We start from the raw sequence: 18,503 nt of genomic DNA on the forward strand, positions 1-18,503 counted from the left end.
AAGAGAAGCCACCACAGTGAGAAGCCCGTGCACCACAACGAAGAGTAGCCTCCGCTCGCTGCAACTAGAGAAAGCCCATGTGCAGCAACGAAGACCCAACGCAGCCAAAAAAAAAAAAAAAATCTCATAGAACTAGCTTAAAATTTTTTTCTCCTTCAATTCTCCACAATTACATTAATTTCGTTTCTGATTTTTATAATTTTATTCTGCTTACTTTGTGGTTATATCCTCTTCTTATTATTTTTTCCTAAGGTAGATGCTTGCATTATTGTTTACCCATCTATTTTTTTACCAGTGTATTTGGTTGATGGCATAAATTTCACGGTAGGCACTGCTTTTGCTACATCTCACAATGTAGCTCAAAATAAATTTAATTTCACTTGGAAAAAAAAACACATTATTAATTGAAAACCAAACTGTGCCTTACTGCACAGAGTTTGATAGCATCCCACTGAACAAAATTTTATAATTATGCGTGAACATATAAATATATGCAAATGCATCTAACAAAGGTCTAGGAGAAACGGCACGTATATCAGACAGGTAACAGTGCTTACCTGGTGGGGGTGGGGGTGATTCGGGATTGGGACGTGGTCAAATGGATGCTTATTTATCTGCATTTTTTACCATGAGAATATATTTTTTAATGAGAAGCAATGCAGCATAGTGGTTAAGGGCATAAATGCTACAGCCGGTTCAAATCCCAGCTCTGAAGCTTACAAGCACTTGCCTGGCAAGGGACTTAACCTCTGCATGACGGTGCAGGGGAGCCAAATGTGCCATCCTAAACTGTGTCTCTTTGGCATGAGGACTAAGTTAGGCTGATTATTTTTAAGAAACGAAGACTCAGGAAGCCTTTCTTTTTACCTCCTCCTTACCTGCCTAAAGAACTTAGATGAAGGGTCTGTTCCCAGAATAGAGCTACCACCAGAGATGTCTGCAAAGAATACAGGCTAAGTGTGTTGGGGGAAACCAGGCAGGGCCTGGAGATCAGACATCTGTGTCCCACTGTCTCTGCTGGCCCAGCAAACATTTATTTACCAAGCATTTGCTCTTCCGTCTCCATGTGAACAGCCTTCCTCTCCTTTGAAGTCCCAAACTCCCACCCCCAAAATTCTCTTTTGTCTTTAGCTGAAGATGGTATTTAAGGTGAGGCTTGGGCCATTTTGGTAAGTTACCCAGTTCTCCTGGGTCTCTCCCATGTATATATGTTATTAAAGTTTTGTTTGCCTTTCTCCTGTTAATCTATCTCCTGTCAATTTAATTCTTCAACCAGCCAGGAAAAAGCTAGAAGAGTCGAGTAAAATTTCTCCCCCACCCCTGACAATAGTTCCTCTGTGTACACAGTGGAGATGCTGGACGTACCAACCCTCACGGGGCGGTTGTGAAGATTAAATGAAGAATTATAGGCAAAGCGCTTATAAGAGCGTCTGGCACAGAGCGAGGACAGCTAAGCAACTGAGATTAGGAAGCAGGGATGGACACTGGCTAGCATGATAACCGCACTGCCCAATGGTGGCGGTCTACACCCAAGAGCCCGTACTGCATTCATGTGCACTGGGCATTGGGGTGCACTACAAGGTCACTCCCCACAGCGCATACTCGGGTGGAGCGCTGGGCGGTGAGGCCTCCCCCACAGACCCCGGAGGAGAGCCTTCTGCGGCAGTGCTCACGTCGGACACCTGTCAGAGGAGGTCACACTGGTACCTAAGGGACTGTGTTGGGTTGAATAGTGTCCTCCCAAAATTCACATCCACCAGAACCTGAGAATGTAATCTTATTTGGAAATTGGGTCTTTCCAGATGTAATTAGTGAAGGATCTCAAGACAAAATCATCCTGGACTTAGGTGGGTCCTAAATCTGATGACTTAGAAGAAAAATCCCTTATAAGAAGAGGAGGGACTTCCCTGGTGGTGCAGTGGTTAAGAATCTGCCTGCCAATGCAGGGGCACGGGTTTGAGCCCTGGTCCGGGAAGATTTCACATGCTGCGTAGCAACTAAGCCCGTGCACCACAACTACTGAGCCTGCGCTCTAGAGCCCGCGAGTCACAACTACTGAGCCCACACGCCACAACTACTGAGCCCACACGCCACAACTACTGAAGCCCGCATGCCACAACTACTGAAGCCCGCGCACCTAGAGCCCGTGCTCCGCAGCAAGAGAAGCCACCGCAATGAGAAGCCCGCGCACCGCAATGAAGAGTAGCCCCCACTCGCCGCAACTAGAGAAAGCCCACGTGCAGCAACAAAGACCCAACGCAGCCAAAAATAAATAAATAAATATATTAGAAAAAAGAGGAGACACACAAGGAACAAGGTCATATGGAGACATAGGCAGAGATTTGAATGATGCTGCCACAAGCCAAGAGGCCCCAGAAGCAGGAAGAGACAGGACAATTCTCCCCAGAGCCTTCAGAGGGAGTGTGGCCCTGCCCATACCTTGCTTTTAAACTTCTGGACTCCAAAACTAGGGGAGAATACATTTCTCTTGTTTTAAACCCCCAAGTTTGTGGTTATTTGTTATGGCAGCCACAGGGAGCTACCACAGTGGGGAAACCTGAGGCATGGTACCCGAGTTCCTATTGCTCTTCCACCTGCATTTCCCTCGATGGAATGAGGCTGGACTTGCTAAGGCAGAGGCTGCTGTCTAGGCCCCAAGCACTCACCATGGGGTATGGACAGCATCTCCCGACCTGTGCTAAGGCCTCCCATGGCCTGAGCTAGCCCGGCACCAGGAAAACTCACTCCTCCCCACTGCTAGAGCAAGAGAACACACAGGGCTGATGCTTTAACACCGACACCATTTCAGCACCTGGGTCAGTGGGAGCTTGTTTACAGTTTTCACAGTGGAGAGGAAGGAAGCACACTACTGAGATTTTCCAAATCTGAGCCACTGATGGGCAGGAGCGCCAGCTTCCCTGGTTCCACCTCCCCCCCGCCCCGCCACTCCACCTCACACGCCTCATAGCAAAGGTGTCCAACCCTTCCCAGAATCCTTCACTGGTCAGGACAAGCAGACAGTTAGATGTCAGGAGTAGAAAGAGGTGATGGGCTGAGTCTGAATGCCAGCTCTGCCAATCACGTAACCTTTGAACAAGTTGCTTCTGCTCCTTGAGCCTCAGTTTCACCTTCTGCAAAATGGAGACAACACCTATTTGGCAGAGTTGAATCAGGATGAAATGAGATGACATATTTGAAGTCTCCATGTGCATCTGACAATCAATAAGCAGAGGTGATTCCTAAGGAGACAAGGAGATGGAATCTGCCAGGAAGCTCCTGCATGTTCAGTCTCCCCAGGGAGAATTTCCTAACCACGTGTATCTGAATATAAGGAATACATCCTTTTTTTGGTTGGTTTTCCTCTGTAAGTTCATTTTTTTTCTCCATTTCAATGAAAGAAGAAATATTGACCGTTTTAAAAGCAGTATCAAGACTTTCAAAGGAAAAAGAGACATTTTAAATTATGAACAAAATTAGTTCTTGGTTTTGTATAATACTGCGTAATTAGAAACAGGCTAATTGTGCACTGTTACGGGAATGTTCATATTTAGTATTTTAAGTTGTGACTCAAAGCATAGGCTCTGGAGCAAGTGTGACCACAGACGAGCTATTTTAATCTCTCTGTGCCTATTTCCTCGATTGTAAATGAAAATCATGATAATCACTATCTCATAGTGTTGTTATGAGGTTTAAATAAGATACTGCAGGCAAAGCATTCAGAACAGTACCTGGCACATAGGTAAGCTCCCAGTAAATGGTATCTGTCAGTTCGAAATACCTCTCTTAGTTCCCAAAACAATTCAGGCAGGTTATTCAAACTGCAGTAGAAGAAGGTTTAAACATATGGATAAAGCAATTTGAGTGAACTGAATTCCGAGATGGAATAGCAGGTAAGGGCTTAGGGAAAGTCTGAAAGCAGATATTCAGGCCATAAGCTCTCCGCAGTTGCTAACAGAAGATCATAAATTAAGCTCCGAATTATGTAGAAACCCAAGCAAAAACAACACTACAAGTAGTTACAGGACTTGCGTTGTCCACAAGATAAAAGAACCTTACAGTGAAGAAAAACAATGCTGTTTACAGTACAGAAGTCTGAGAAATGAGGTAGGATGACATTGTGAACAAATTGGTACAATAATGGTATCAGCAAGGTTTCTGAAATAACTATTTCTTGGAGGTCCCTCCAATGCCAGACAAGGTATGATGAAAATGCATAGCAGTAAAAGTTAAATTAATTAATCTTCCTCTAGCTCAGTGAAATATCCCCTAGTCATTAAATGTGATAATTGTCCAACAAAACCGTACAGATTTAACTGAGAAAAGTCAAACAGATTTGCATGGACACCGATTCAATGTGTGTAAACTATGAACTTGTGTACAAATACCCGAAGGAAATGCAGGAAGAACTGAAGAATTATGTTCAAAGAAACTTTTTTTCTTCTTATTATAAGTAATACTTTTGTTGCAGAAAATGTGTTAAGTATAAAAGGGGTAGAAAGAAGCCCACAACCCTCATCATCTAGCAATATCTCTGATAACCTTTGATGTATTTCATTTCAGTCTCCTTTCTTCTTTTCTCTCTTTTCTTCTCCTTCCATCTTTACAGAATTGGGATCCCATTTTATTCAACTTTTCCCCCATTTTTTTCTATTTTTAATACTTTATGGGTGGCCTTGAACATCCATTAATATAGTTTTAATGGAGTTTCACAAGAGATAACTTCAAGTACAAGAAAGATGTCTCTGCTTCCTTGAGTTTTTATTAAGGGTAAAATTCCTACCCTCTGATGTGGTAGCAATTATTTCTGAGCTTTACTTGCATTGTGGGGGTGGATCTCAGAAACCAGGTCACTGTAGCTCCGATGTTCTCTGGAGACGATGCTATTCCAGTTAAGACAACAGCTCACTGAACCTTGAGGTCTACGCCTGTTATCGAACTCAGCATCTGGAAATGAACCCTCTGAGTGGGATTCTGCTTGACTGACAAAATATAGCTCATAAATCGTGCTCGGATGGCACCCTTGAAAGAACTTGCTCTGCATGGCAACTCAACGTCAATGAGCATCCTTATGCCTTCCTGGTCTACCTTGGCAAGTTCAACATCCCTGGACCAGTTTCCTTTGAGGATGGAAAGAAGGATGCTATGATCTTATCAACTCCCAGATTGTCAATTGATAATTATGTATTATATAATACATGTATATTATATACAATATTAAATATATATGTACGTATATATAAAATTTGCCTCCACAAAGAATCTCTATGGCATGCAGATTACTTCAAGCTGAAAACAATCAAGGCCAAAAGACTCAAGAAGAAACTCTGACCTTCCTCCTAACTGCCTGAAAGAATTAGATTGAGGGCCTGTTCCCAGATTAGAGCTGTCAGCAGAGAATATGGTGGGCTAAGTGTGGTGAGGAAAACTCTAGGCAGGGCCTAGAGAGCAGAGTGTACTACATTGTCTCTGCCTGGTCCAACAAGTGTTTATTTACCAAGCATTTGCTCTTCCATCTCCATGTGAATTGCCTTCCTCCCCTCTGAAGTCCCAAACCACTACCCTCAACATCCTCTTTTGTCTTTAGCTGAAGATGGTATTTAAGGTGAGGGTTTGGCCATTTTGGAGAGTTACTCAGGTCTCTCTCATGTATACACGTTATTAAACTTCTGTTTGATTTTCTCTTGTTAATATGCCTCACGTCGGTTTAATTCTCAGACCGGCCATAAGAATCTAGAAGGGTAGAGGAACATTTCTTCCTCCCCAGTAATATAATATGTAACTTCAGTCTCCAATTCTCCCTTGAGCTCTGACCTCATATATCCAGCTGCCTCTCTGGCGTTGCCAAGTTGGGAAGCAAGCCTAACTCCTACAGTCAATAATTCTACAATGTAAGTTCTTAGTTAAACAGCGTGTTGGGTAATTAGTTAACCTTGTAGAGCCTTAGGTTCTTCATCTCTTAAAGCACCCAGCTCATAGGAGTAATAGTACCCAGCTCGAAGGAGTAAAGTACCCAGCTCAAAGGAGTAAAGTACCCAGCTCATAGGAGTAATAGTACACTGCTCAAAGGAATAATAATACTCAGGTCATAGGAGTAATAGTGCTCAGGTCATAGGAGTGATAGTACTCAGCTCTTAGGAGCGTTCTGAGGATTAAATGACATTATGCATGTGAAGCGCTTGGAGCTGCATCTCACAGATTGTTCGGTTTCAATCAATGCAGAGATGAAATATGATGATGTTGTCCCAAAGGCACTGCCGACTTAACTCATCCAAACCTAAATTTGTGTTCCTCCACGCCTCTGCTCATGCTGAGCCCTTCCTCTTCTTGGTCCTGTCCATTCCTCACAGAACACCATCTCTCAATATTCAATGAATTAACCTCTCAAAACGGGGATTCCTCACCCCTGCAGGCTTGGAGAAGCTGCGTCTTAGGACAGGGTTCAGTGCTCACCTCTTCTATAAAGGCAGTTCTGACACTTGCAAATAGATGTGACCACCCTCATCCTTTTATTTTTACAGACACATTATACAGTTTGGGCCTTGTAGAAAAATGCCTATTGGCAAAAGGCAACCCTCCTTTCCAATTCTTCTCCCAAACTACTCAATTTAAGAGAAGGCAAAAGATGCCCGTCTGTTTCCCAACATTGTTGGGCTGGAAATGAAATCAGACAGGGGACTGGGGGGCCTGAAGGCCGAAAATTAAAGCTTCTAAAGGAAACTGGGACTTTTTCATAAATTTACATACACATAATTGGACATGAAAATCAGTTAAAATAAAAAACATAAACCATCCCACTATGTCTTCAAATATTAGCCTCTTCAGAGTTGTAGGAATGTTGATTGTTTAATTTAAATCTGGCATAAGTGCTATGCTTGCAGTTTTGCCTACTTGCCAAAACTGCTTGGAGAACATCAGCTTCTGATGACTGAGCATTTATAAATCTAAATCTGTCTCCACTCATTTCAGCTTCAGTTCCCTCTTCTAAAGCAGATGGTCCCAAAATTTGATTAGTGTGCATCAGAATCACCTGAAGAGCTTGTTAAAGCATGCAGATTCCCAGGCCTCTGCCCCAGAGATTCTGGTTCTGTTGGCTCAGTGGGGCTCAAGAATCCACATCTTTATTAGCACCGCTACTGATTCAGACTCAGGCGACGCTTTGCGAAACGTTGGTGTAGAAACCTGGGGTCATGAAATGCTCTTCCACCTCTGGTTCGGGAGAACCCCACATGTCAGAACAGACCTGTTCCTGGAAAACCTCACCTATCAATGTCTGTACAACAAACATTTGGTGCAAATCCTACTTTCTCACTGATTTACTTGATATTTTCTGGGATACTTTATCTCCATTTATTATAAATTTCAACAAACAATGATACTTAACAACTTAGTTTCAAATGACACTTAACAACTCAGTTTCAAGTTTCTCTGTCCCTATGCTCTTAGGTGATTCTGCGTCCCGAAGCTAAGCTACATGTTTATATTGGCTGGCTTACTCTTTATATGCGTAATGTATTTCTTGAACTCTTTTAGAACAGTAGTTCTCAAATTTTAGCTTGTATCAAATCACCCAGAGCAGCAGCATGCTTGCTAAAATGCAAATTCACAGGCTCCATCACTAAAGAGAAGGTCTTGTGTTGGGTCCAGAAATCTGCGTTTTTACAAGTAACCATTTGATTCAGGTAGAGCTGGTCCATTGGCCAGGCTTGGAGACACCCAGCTTTGGAGAATTATTCTAAATCCTTTCTGCAAAAATGACAGCTGTTTATAATTGTGGTTTGTCTGGATTTTGTGTTTTGGAAAGTTCTAAATAAGTGTTCAAGTGTTGACACAAGTAAAAGAATCTCAGAGTTATTTCAGAGATCGGAGAATCCAGCCCTTTCACTTTTTAGATAGGGAAACTGAGGTTCAGAGAGGTGACGTGACTTGTCTAAGGCCACAGATAGCTAATGATAGAGCCCAGACTCAAACCAAGCTGGGACCCTCATTCAACCATAATGCAAAATCCCCCTTGTGTCCCAGACTCTTCCAGGAAGTTACAACCCATAAAGAAGCTTCCCCATTTCACTGGCCTTGGTGTATACGAACATATATTCACTAAGCCACAGATATCACTGAGACTTGTGGGTGGAGGGGCAGGACCCAGTAGCTGAGCTGCATGCTCTGGGTTTTTTAAGCCAAGCCTCACTGGATTTAAGGGTATTGGGGGTAGGAATATCCTGAAATTCAACAATTCAGAAACACATAGGGTACCTCCCTCCACCTTCCAGAGGGATACAAACTTCTAGAGATGCTGTACAAGGTGAAGGAAGGGAATGACTATTTTTTAAAGCTGGAGTTTAGTATTATTATTACATGAGAAGTTTGTTTTATTATTCCTTAAACCCTCATGATATTTACTCTTGTAAAATTATTTCATAATACATTTCATATTTTAAAGTAATGTATTTCATAAAGAAAAATTTTAAAAGCAAATGAGATGGGAGAGGGAAAAGGCAACTAAGTGTGGTGAAGTAGACACTTGAAAGACATAAGTCTCAGGATGATGAACAGATACGATCAACACAAAGAGATTGTCAGATCTTGGTGCAGTTTGGTGGTGGCAGTTCTTAAATTTTGGTTCTCATAATCATTTGAGGAGTTGTATTCATCTCTCATACTCTACACCAAGAAAAATTCCGAATATTAAAAATGCCAGGGCTTCCCTGGTGGCGCAGTGGTTGAGAATCTGCCTGCTAATGCAGGGGACACGGGTTCGAGCCCTGGTCTGGGAAGATCCCACATGCCACGGAGTAGCTGGGCCCGTGAGCCACAACTACTGAGCCTGCGCGTCTGGAGCCTGTGCCCCGCAGCGGGAGGGGCCGCGATAGTGAAAGGCCCGCGCACCGCGATGAAGAGCGGTCCCCGCACCGCGATGAAGAGTGGCCCCCGCTTGCCGCAAATGGAGAAAGCCCGCGCACGAACCGAAGACCGAACACAGCCAAAAATAAATAAATAAATAAAGTAGCTAAAAAAAAAAAAAAAAAAAAAAAAAAAAAATGCCACCAAAATAGAAAACAGGAGAAAATTATTTTGTAACCTGAGTGAAAAGGATTTTTGAATTACGACTCAAACTCCAGAAGCCATAAAAAAGACTGATAGGTGTGACTACAAAAAACATAGATCTCCGTGGAAAAAAAATATCTACAAGCTCAAAAGACAAACTAACAGCAGCAAAAAAACTGGGACAAACATTTGTAATCACATCACAAATAAAGGGCTCATTTCTCTAATAGATAAATTAATAAGAAAAACCATCAAATCAACAGAAAAAAATAAGGCACACTTTCAAAAAAGGAATTGCAGAAGGCTTTTCATTACATTTGGTAAAAATCTACTGATAATAAGATGGTGCATATTAAAAAATATATTGGCACATGTTTTACCTATCATCTTAGCAAAATTTTAGAAGATTGATGATACACTGTGTTGGCAAAGATTTTGGGGAGATACGTACCCTCATTCATTGATGGTAAAGGTGAATTTCCTTGGGAGGGAAATCTGTCAATGTCTGTCAAAATTACTACTACGTGTAGTCTTTGACCCAGCAGTCCAAGAAATTTATTTGACATTGGATGTGACACATAGGTAAGGATATTCACTGCAGTATTGTTTGTAACAACAAAAAATGATATCCTAAATATCCATTAGTGGGAGACTGACTAAATACCGTATGATACAGTCACACGATGGAAGACTACAAATGTTTAAAAAATAACTCTGTAGCTGTTTATGCTTTGACAGAGAAAGATCTGGAAGGACACACAGGAAAGTAGTAAATGTGGCTACTATGGAGGGTACTAGGCAAATAAGGAACAGTGTGGAAGGAAGGCTCTTCACTGTTTATCTTTTTATATACTACTTTTTGATTTTTGAATCATGTAAATGTACTATCTATTCAAAATTTACTTTAAACAGCTTAAATAATTCACTGAGAAGCCTGTTAAACATGTAAGTGGCTTCCCCTGATACTAACTCCACTGAGACAGACTCTCCAGGAACGAGCAGGAACGTCCTTACCCCTAAGGGCGCATGTAGTTGTTTCTTAAAAAGAAAAGACTCACACCCCTTTAGCTCTAGTTTCTGAGTTTAAAGTAATAGCGTCATGCATCCCCCTCATGGGAGATTGAATATAGGGTAAACCCACCATCTGCCCAAGTTTGCTAAGATGGATGTTATAACTATTATATGGCTTCCCGAGAACAATTTGCACAATTTATGGCCAGGGACGGGTTCTATTTCTCTACTCCTTTTTGTTTGCATTATTTAAAAAAAGTGAAAAAGAAAGAAAACAACCCATTTTGTGCTCTGGGTGGCAGATGGATGAGGAGGGAAACAGCCAGCCTTCAACCATTTTTTCTAACCATTGTCATCACATTTACGCTCATGGTCTGTCCAAAGCAACAGTATATACGATGAAAAGACCACAGTGAAAACAAACAAAAACCCATACCCATGGCTAAGCTGCAAAGTCATCAAAACTTTGTCTTTTCTGGTATCTACTAAAACTGAACATACCACATTCTATAGCTCAGCAATTTCCGCTCTTAGGTTTATAACAAGAAAAATGTACTCACTTGTACAACAAAAGACATGTAGGAGAAAGCCCTTAGGAGCTTTACTCATAATAGCCCCACATGGGACACTACCCTAAACGTTCATCAAGATTAGAAAAGATGTGTGCACTGTGGTATATCCCCACAGTGAAATTCTACACAGCAATGAGAATGAAAGAACTGGAATGACACGCAGCGATCTCACTAACAGAATGGTGAGTCAAATAAAGACAAACAAAAAAGAAAACATACGGTATGATTTTATTATATGTTAGAATAACAGGGCAAAAGAACCTACTGCTTTAGAAGTGAGGACGACTCACGAAGATAGTAACTGGAAGAGGGTGTGTGTGTGTGTGTGTGTGTGGGGACGACTCACGAAGATAGTAACTGGAAGAGGGTGTGTGTGTGTGTGTGTGTGTGTGTGGTGGGGGGTTGTAGGGATTGGTGACATCTTGTTAATTGACCTGGATGGTCAGATCAGTTTGGACAAAGTCACCCAGCAGTATACTTAATACTTGTACTTTTCTGCATTTTTTGTTATGCTTTTTAGTAAAAAGTTTTAAAAAGTCATTCCAAGCCAGAATGAGCAGTGTGTGAATGAGTTTTCGATAAGAAATGGGTTCAGCTTCTAAATAAATGCTGTCCCAGCCCCTGCTGAGATACCAAAGAGATTCCAAAGAGACTGAAATGACAAAATGTCATTGGCCAAAGCTCCTGGAAATTATGCAGAGATCCGGGCTTGATGGTTTAGAGGGGCCCCCTCTGCCTCACCAGACACAAAGAAGCAGCAAGGCCTTCGCAACGGGCCTGCAGAACAGCCCACAGGAAGAAGCTGTGTGTTAATCGGCAAGGAGCATGCACTACATCCTGTTTTACTTGCCAGGGATCCCTGAGAATTGAGATGGTCCACGTAAGTAAATTTTCTGGATAAGCAAAACTTTCCTTAATAAACAATCCTTTCATTTAAAACAGAATCTTTTTTAATGGAACCCTTTCAAAAACACATTTCACACTTCCCTGACTTTTCAAAACGTTGAAGAGTCCATGGAATAGAATTTAACCTTTACACCAAATAACAACACTAGCAGTTATGTCCTATCTCTGTGCCAGGCACTGTCCGAAATGCTTTACAGCAAATTTTCTCTCTTAATCCTCATAAAACTCCTATGAATTAGGCCCTATCATTATTCCCATTTTATGTATGAGGCTGAGAGCGATTGAAGAACTGTCCAAGGTAATAAAACAGGTCTTCTGTTTACAGCTTCAGTTATTTCATGTCTGCTATCCTCCACAATGCCAACAGGTAGACGGAAATGTTAGCTGTACCTTTAGAGAGACTGAGTTCTCAGCTTTTCTCTCCATATTTCCTTTCTTCTTCCTCAACGTGACATTCAGTTTTCACAGAAAGCTACATGCCATAAACTCCTATCTAAAATCAGATAAAAACTTACAGTACTTTGTTTTCACCACTTTAAATAAACTCCATCTCCTTAGATCTCCCTATTGGCTAAAATATCCTATTGAGTTGGACCAACTTCTTTATCAGTTTAAGAAACCCCTCTGGTTCTCTGCATTTCAAAGTGTCCTGGATTTGCTTTTTCTTAACACAACTGAGAAGGAATCCTGTGATACTCATCAGATTAGCAAAAGCAGCCCTCAACTGGGGGCCTCCTTGACTTCCAGCTCGGCTCTCGAGAACATACAACAGTGGGGGCAGACAAGCACAAAGGCAAGGTGTGCAGTCATTTTCTGTAAGGTGTGTGGATGGGCAGGCCTGCAGAGCAAAAGAAACCGTCATCCTTACCCTGTTTTCAAGCTGACCAAGGCGTCCTCTACTCCCTTCTGGTTAAATTTGGTCATGTACTGATGCATGTAGGGGTAGTTGTTCCGAATGTTTCTCTCCGTACTGCCGTTGGGCACCGTGCCAAATCGAAAGGGAGGGGAATAGTCGTGAGGTCTCTGAAACTGAAGAGAGACAGAGAAAGGAGGAGGAGGAGGAAGAATCAGCCATCATTCTGTCTTGCCTCAGGAGTTACACATATGCACGTGCTAGCACAGGACAGTAAAAACCCACTCATTTTTGTGCTTCCTTTCTACTTAATCACACCTTCCACTGGTCTGGGAGCTCCAGGAAGTCAGAAACAGTGTCTGTCTTCTTCCTTACTGCTCCTCAGTGCCCAGCACAGGGGCTGGCTGGGTGTGCACTAGGTATCTGTTGGACGGAATTTTTCGTCTCCATTATAGAGACCGGCCTAGTCCTAGGCTCATGGGCAGTGCTCAGGAAATGCTGATTAAGCTGGAATTAATGTATGACTTCAGTTCATTCATCTGCCTTATCATGAAATTTTCTGAGATCCTCACCAATCACTCCCTTCTCTGGACCCCGTTTACAATTTCTTTCACCTCACCCAGAAAATGACAAAGGGGAGCAGAATTTGCCAGTCCCGAAATATGCCTCTTTGGCATACGGATTATCTGGGGGCTGGTTATTTTTTAAGAAACAGCAGACACAGGAGAAACTCTGAAAACTGAGTAGAAGTTAACTCTTTTGGAAGAGGCAAAATCTTATATTCATGAGGGTGTCTTCCTCTCTGTGTCTGGAAGAGGATGACTAAATCTCTAAAACTCTTATCAGTGGAGAAGGCAGCAACTTAAACCTGCATCACTACCATACCCTTGTTTACTGTGCTCTTCCTGGTCTCCTCCCAGAACTGGCCTTTCCTTCTCCCCCCACCCCCATCACGCCTCCCATTACCCTACATCTTTCTTCTGTCTTCAGCTGAAGATAGTATTTAAGCTGGTGGTTTGGGCTATTTCGGGGAGCTACTCAGTTTTCTTGGGTATCTCCCATATATACAGATGGTATACATGTTTTTCTCCTGTTAAATCTGTCATTTATTATGGAGGGTGGGGGTCTCCACCAAGAACCTGGAAGGGTAGAGGGACAATTATTTTTCTTCCCGTACAAAGACTCTATGTCATTCACTCATTCTCCAGCCATCATTCATTCATTCGCTCATGCACGCCTGCAATACTTATTGGGGTCCTAACACATCCCAGGCATAATGGCAGGTTCCATGAACGTTTCTTGAGCTGAAGTCCATACTAACCATTAGCTTCCCGGTGATGCCCATGCCTGGTATGGCCTCTTGAGCCTCCATCAAGGCTCACTGCCCATGCTCTACTGGGTTTCCCTGATTGGCTGATGTTGTCTGTGAAGGGGGTCAGGCCTCCCCAACATGTGCCACTTTGATCATGTGGTTATTTTTTCATTCTATTAATGTTGTGTACTGCATTGACTTATTTTCATACGTTTAATCACCCATGCATTCTTGGGCTAAATCTCACTTGGTCATGGCATATTTTTCTTTTTGTATGCTGCTGCTTGATTTGGTTTGCTGGTATTTTGGTGAGGATTTTTGCATCAATATTTTAAAAAGATATTGGTCTATCATTTTTTTTCTTGTGATTCCTTTGTCTAGTTTGGTATCAAGGAAATTCTGGCCTCAGAGAAGGAGTTAGGTAGTGTTCCTCCTCTATTTTTCTAAAGAGTTTGAGAAGGATTGGTGTTAATTCTCCTTTAAAACTATTTGGTAAAATTCACCAGTGAAGCTATCTGGTCTTGAATTTTTCTATTCTTTTTTAAAAAATTTTTTATTGGCGTATAGTTGATTTACAAGGTTGTGTTAGTTTCTGGTGTACAGCAAAGTGATTCATATATATATATGGATATATATATATATATATATATATATATATATATATATATATATATATAAAAGAATATATATATTCTTTTTCATATTCTTTTCCATTATAGTTTATTACAAGATACTGAATATAATTCCCTGTGCTATACAGTAGGACTTGTTGTTTATCTATTTTATATAGAGTAGTTTGTATCTGCTAATCCCAAACTCCTAATTTATCCCTTCCCCAAGATGTGCCACTTTGGCACATGATTTATTTTGAGCTGAAGGCAATTGAGACCCTGTGGGCTCAAGAGGAACTTTCCCTGCTCCATTAAAGAATTTAAATTGGGGGCCTTGCCCATAATAAGAGTTATTACCAGAAATAACATTTTATGACCTATGACAGGCAAACATTTAATTACTCAACGTCTGCTCTTCTCATCATCCTGTGAATTACCCTCCTCCCCTCTGGAGCCCCAGGCCCCTAGCCTATTCCTTAGCTCAGGATGGCACATCTACCTCATTTTACCTTTCTGTCTCTGAACCTCTCATATATGTGGGGTTCCCGTATATAAGAAATTAAGTTAGATTTTCTCCTGTTAATCTGCCTCATGTCAATTTAATTCTTAGACCAGGCAGAACTATCTAGAAGGGTAGAGAAAAGGTTCTTTGCTCCCCATCTGTCCACACCTTCAGTGTTTGGGGCAACCTAACCAGATGGGGAGTCCAGAGAACTAGGTCTAAGTCCCAGAAATACAGTTAAAATCTAGAGGCAGCACAAGGCAATGGTTACAAGTGTGAGCTCAGCCTCACAGGTTCCAAAGTCAGGTTCTATCCCTTACAGACTGTTGGGCCTTAGAGAAGCCACCTTACTTCCCGCTGCCTCCACTTATTTTCCGTCTGCAAAGTGGGAAACACATGAGTACTTCCCTTATGGGGTCAATGGGAAGATCTAAAACTACAACTTTTGTCAAGTAATTAGAATAGTGCCTGCAACAGAGTAAGCACTCAAAAATAAAACTACTCTTACTCGTCATTTCTGCCATCATCGTGGGCAAAAAAGTAACCTGGGCCTCATTTTTCTATGAAATATGGAATTCTGGAACTAGAAAGTGATGGTTATAATGACTAACATGTTTTGAGGATTTGCTGGGGGCCAGCACTGTGCTGAAAACTTTACAAACACTGGCTCATTTAATACTCACAACAACCCTGCCCGGTAGCTAATCTTTGAGGCTCCATTTTACAGATGAAAAAACTGAGGCTCAGAGAGATTCCATTACCTACTTAAGATTACGCTCCTTGTAAACAGCAGCCCAGATTTCAAACCTAAGGTCTGAACTCTATCATTCCTCCGAGACCATTACTAGCGACCTCTCCTCTTTTAGAGGTGAGGACCTTGAGACCCAGAGAGGGAAGGACAGCCAGCAAATCTCCAGCAGAACCAGGGCTGGGATCCAGAGGTCTCTCAGATTTCCACGTCAGCATGTCTTCCACGGAACTGAGAACTGCCGGAGGAAGCGTACAACTTTACCCAAGAGTCAGGCTAATCAAAAACACTATTCTTTTTTCTAGACTCACACTTCTTTTCACTGTTAATTAAACTTTCCAGTTGAAGATTGCTCCCCTTAAATTAGGCATGCTGCTGCCTAATAAGCAGCCATAACTGGATTTGGGGGAAGTGGCCATGCCTTGTCCAAATGAGGTCCTCCTGCTGGGCGCCTTGTGTTGGGAGCGTGTGTGTGTGTACAAGCGTGTGTGTGTACAAGTGTGTGTGTGTATAAGCATGTACACGTGTGTGTACAAGCGTGTGTGAACAGCAAATGCTCTTTGCACTCACTCAGGCAAGCAGTGCCTCAACGCACCACCTAAAAGGGGAGGCACCAGCCCAGGCCTGTTTGCACAGCAGCTGTCGGCTCAGGGGCACAGAGGCAGCAGCACTGCTCATAAATCTAGTCATTGTAGCAGCCGCTCCCAATCTCGCGAGACATCTGATGGCCTATTTGCCTAACTGCCTTCCCCTTCACTCACCATCTGTAGCAGAGGAGACACGCAGCTCTTTTAGATTCCCTTCCTTCCCTGCGTTTGGTTTGCACAGCGATAGAGACAGAGATTCAGCCTCGGTGATGAATTTCCACACGTCTCTGGCCTTGATTGTACCCTCACCCACACTAAATTCAGCCTGGCACCCAGCCCTAGGAACCTTTCCCGCTCAACTAAAGGCTGTCAAACTTTTTAAAGCATGACTCACAATACATCTTCCATCTCCACCCTGTAAACACACACTTTCTACTTAGGATATACTCTGATGTAATCCATGGTGATCTACTATTTTAATGGTCACAACTCTTAATTTCATGACTCCCTAAAGAGTCACGACCTACAGTGTGAAAAATAGAGGCAAGGATGACTCATCGCTGGAATCCCAGGGCCTAGCGTCGAGGGCACACTCTGTGTTTCTTAGGGGAATGATTTCTGATGCAACTTTCTCCCAGAGAGTTCCACGTGCAAGCAGGAAGAAACGAATGTGGGCTCCAGCGCAGGAAGCGGTGGTGCAGAGGTCTCCCCCATCAACAAGACCACAGGGCAACGTAATCATGAAGCCCAGAGTCAGCAGAACTCCTCACAGCTTCTCTCGCAAGGTTGCCCTCATGGTTCATATTAACTGGCTGCACCTAGCCTTGGGCTCTTCATCTGCTACTTTGGAACTGAGACATTTGGGGCAGTTGCTTAAACTCTCTGAGCCTCTGTTTCTCCATCTGTAAACTGAAGATTGCTTTTGCAATTAGAGTGTTTAATGGCATCCCCTAATGCTTGATAAACATCACCTTATCACCTGTTAATACCCAGCATGACTTTAGTCAAATAAAGGATCCAGTTTCCCTCCAATGTAGAGAACAGAAGATCAGAGGATTGTATTCTACATTTTTTTTTCCATTTGGTATGTGGACAGGTCTGAGAGTCATTCCAGCGAATAAGTCATAGCAAGTGCATTATGACGGACGAAGTAGAGATACAGGTCTGGGAAGTAAAACTTCTAGGAAAAATGCGGCAATTAATCAGGACATTTCTTTATTTCTCTTGTGAACCAAAAAATACACAATTATTAAAAAATATCTATCTTCTGTGGACATAAGTAAGGAATGTCTGGCTACTAGAGCCCCTGTTTCTAGTAAGGTCTTCTCCCACTGCTGAGCTCCACATGCTTCTGGATGTAGCATCAAACTGCTGTGGTCCTTAAGAGGGAGGAGAGGCTCAGAGGCCTCCACTCAACCAATAAGAATGGTGGACGAGGCTCACCCAGCACAACTCCACGAGAACACATGTATGGGCTCATCCACAAGGTACATTCCCCGAATTTCCTCCATTGCTGTCACAAAAGGCCAACTCCGTGCAATAATATTTCAGACCCCAGAAGTGAGGAATGGTTCGAATTAGGCAATAGTGATGGTCATGAGGAGGGAGAGGAGGGAAGAAATACCATTTATAGTAGGATTATCTACCATGTGCCAGGCACGGTGTGAGGATTATTCCTAATCCTCATATCAACCTCGCCAGAATGGTATTAAACCCCCTCTATCAGGAAATTAAGCTGTGGGGATACTGACACACTGAAGGCCATACAACTACTATATGGCAAGGTCAGGATTTGAATCCAGATCCATCTGACCCCTATGGTGTTGCTTTTTCCACTACATTAGTCTGCCTCCCAGGGATGGATTTCACCAACCACAGTAACACCCAACATTTTGGGAAGGGTCGCCACCAACATTCCAACTTCTTTAATAATTCCTAGGGAAGCATCTACCCATGAATTTACCTACGTATAATTTAACCCCAAGCTCATCTGAGCACACTGTGGGCTCCAAAGGTGCTTCTTTCACAGCAAGTTTGCAAATGGCTTAAAAGTATTATAAACCTGAGTTGTTACATAGGTATTCATGACAAAAAGAAAGAAAGAAAAAAAAAAAGAACACTTGTGTACATATTAAAATAAATTGATTCAATATAGATTTTTATTTTGCAGACTTTCTTGGTGTATCTGCCATTAATCTTCTGGGAGCATTTAGCTTATTTACTCTAGGAATTTTGCTGTTTATCTAATTGTATCAAACATTTAATTAAGAGCTATCTGCTTGCTGCTAACACTCTGAGCATGGAAACTGAGCTGCATCTCATGAGGATATGGTATCTGTTACTAGATGTTTCCAAGTCA

The 18,503-nt window shown here is 42.3% G+C and overlaps 1 protein-coding gene across 2 annotated transcripts in view; it reads right to left on the reverse strand.

Annotated features, from left to right (window-relative positions):
• GRIN2A (glutamate ionotropic receptor NMDA type subunit 2A) overlaps positions 1-18,503 on the reverse strand; it is a 365,808-nt gene that overhangs the window by 49,381 nt on the left and 297,924 nt on the right. For both annotated transcript variants that reach the window (XM_059896355.1, XM_059896356.1), the window contains exon 9: positions 12,400-12,560. In XM_059896355.1, coding sequence (XP_059752338.1) covers positions 12,400-12,560 — 161 coding nt within the window. The remainder of the gene's footprint in view (positions 1-12,399; positions 12,561-18,503) is intronic.

The sequence above is a fragment of the Balaenoptera ricei genome, chromosome 15, assembly GCF_028023285.1.
Source record: "Balaenoptera ricei isolate mBalRic1 chromosome 15, mBalRic1.hap2, whole genome shotgun sequence".
Lineage (NCBI taxonomy): Eukaryota > Metazoa > Chordata > Mammalia > Artiodactyla > Balaenopteridae > Balaenoptera > Balaenoptera ricei.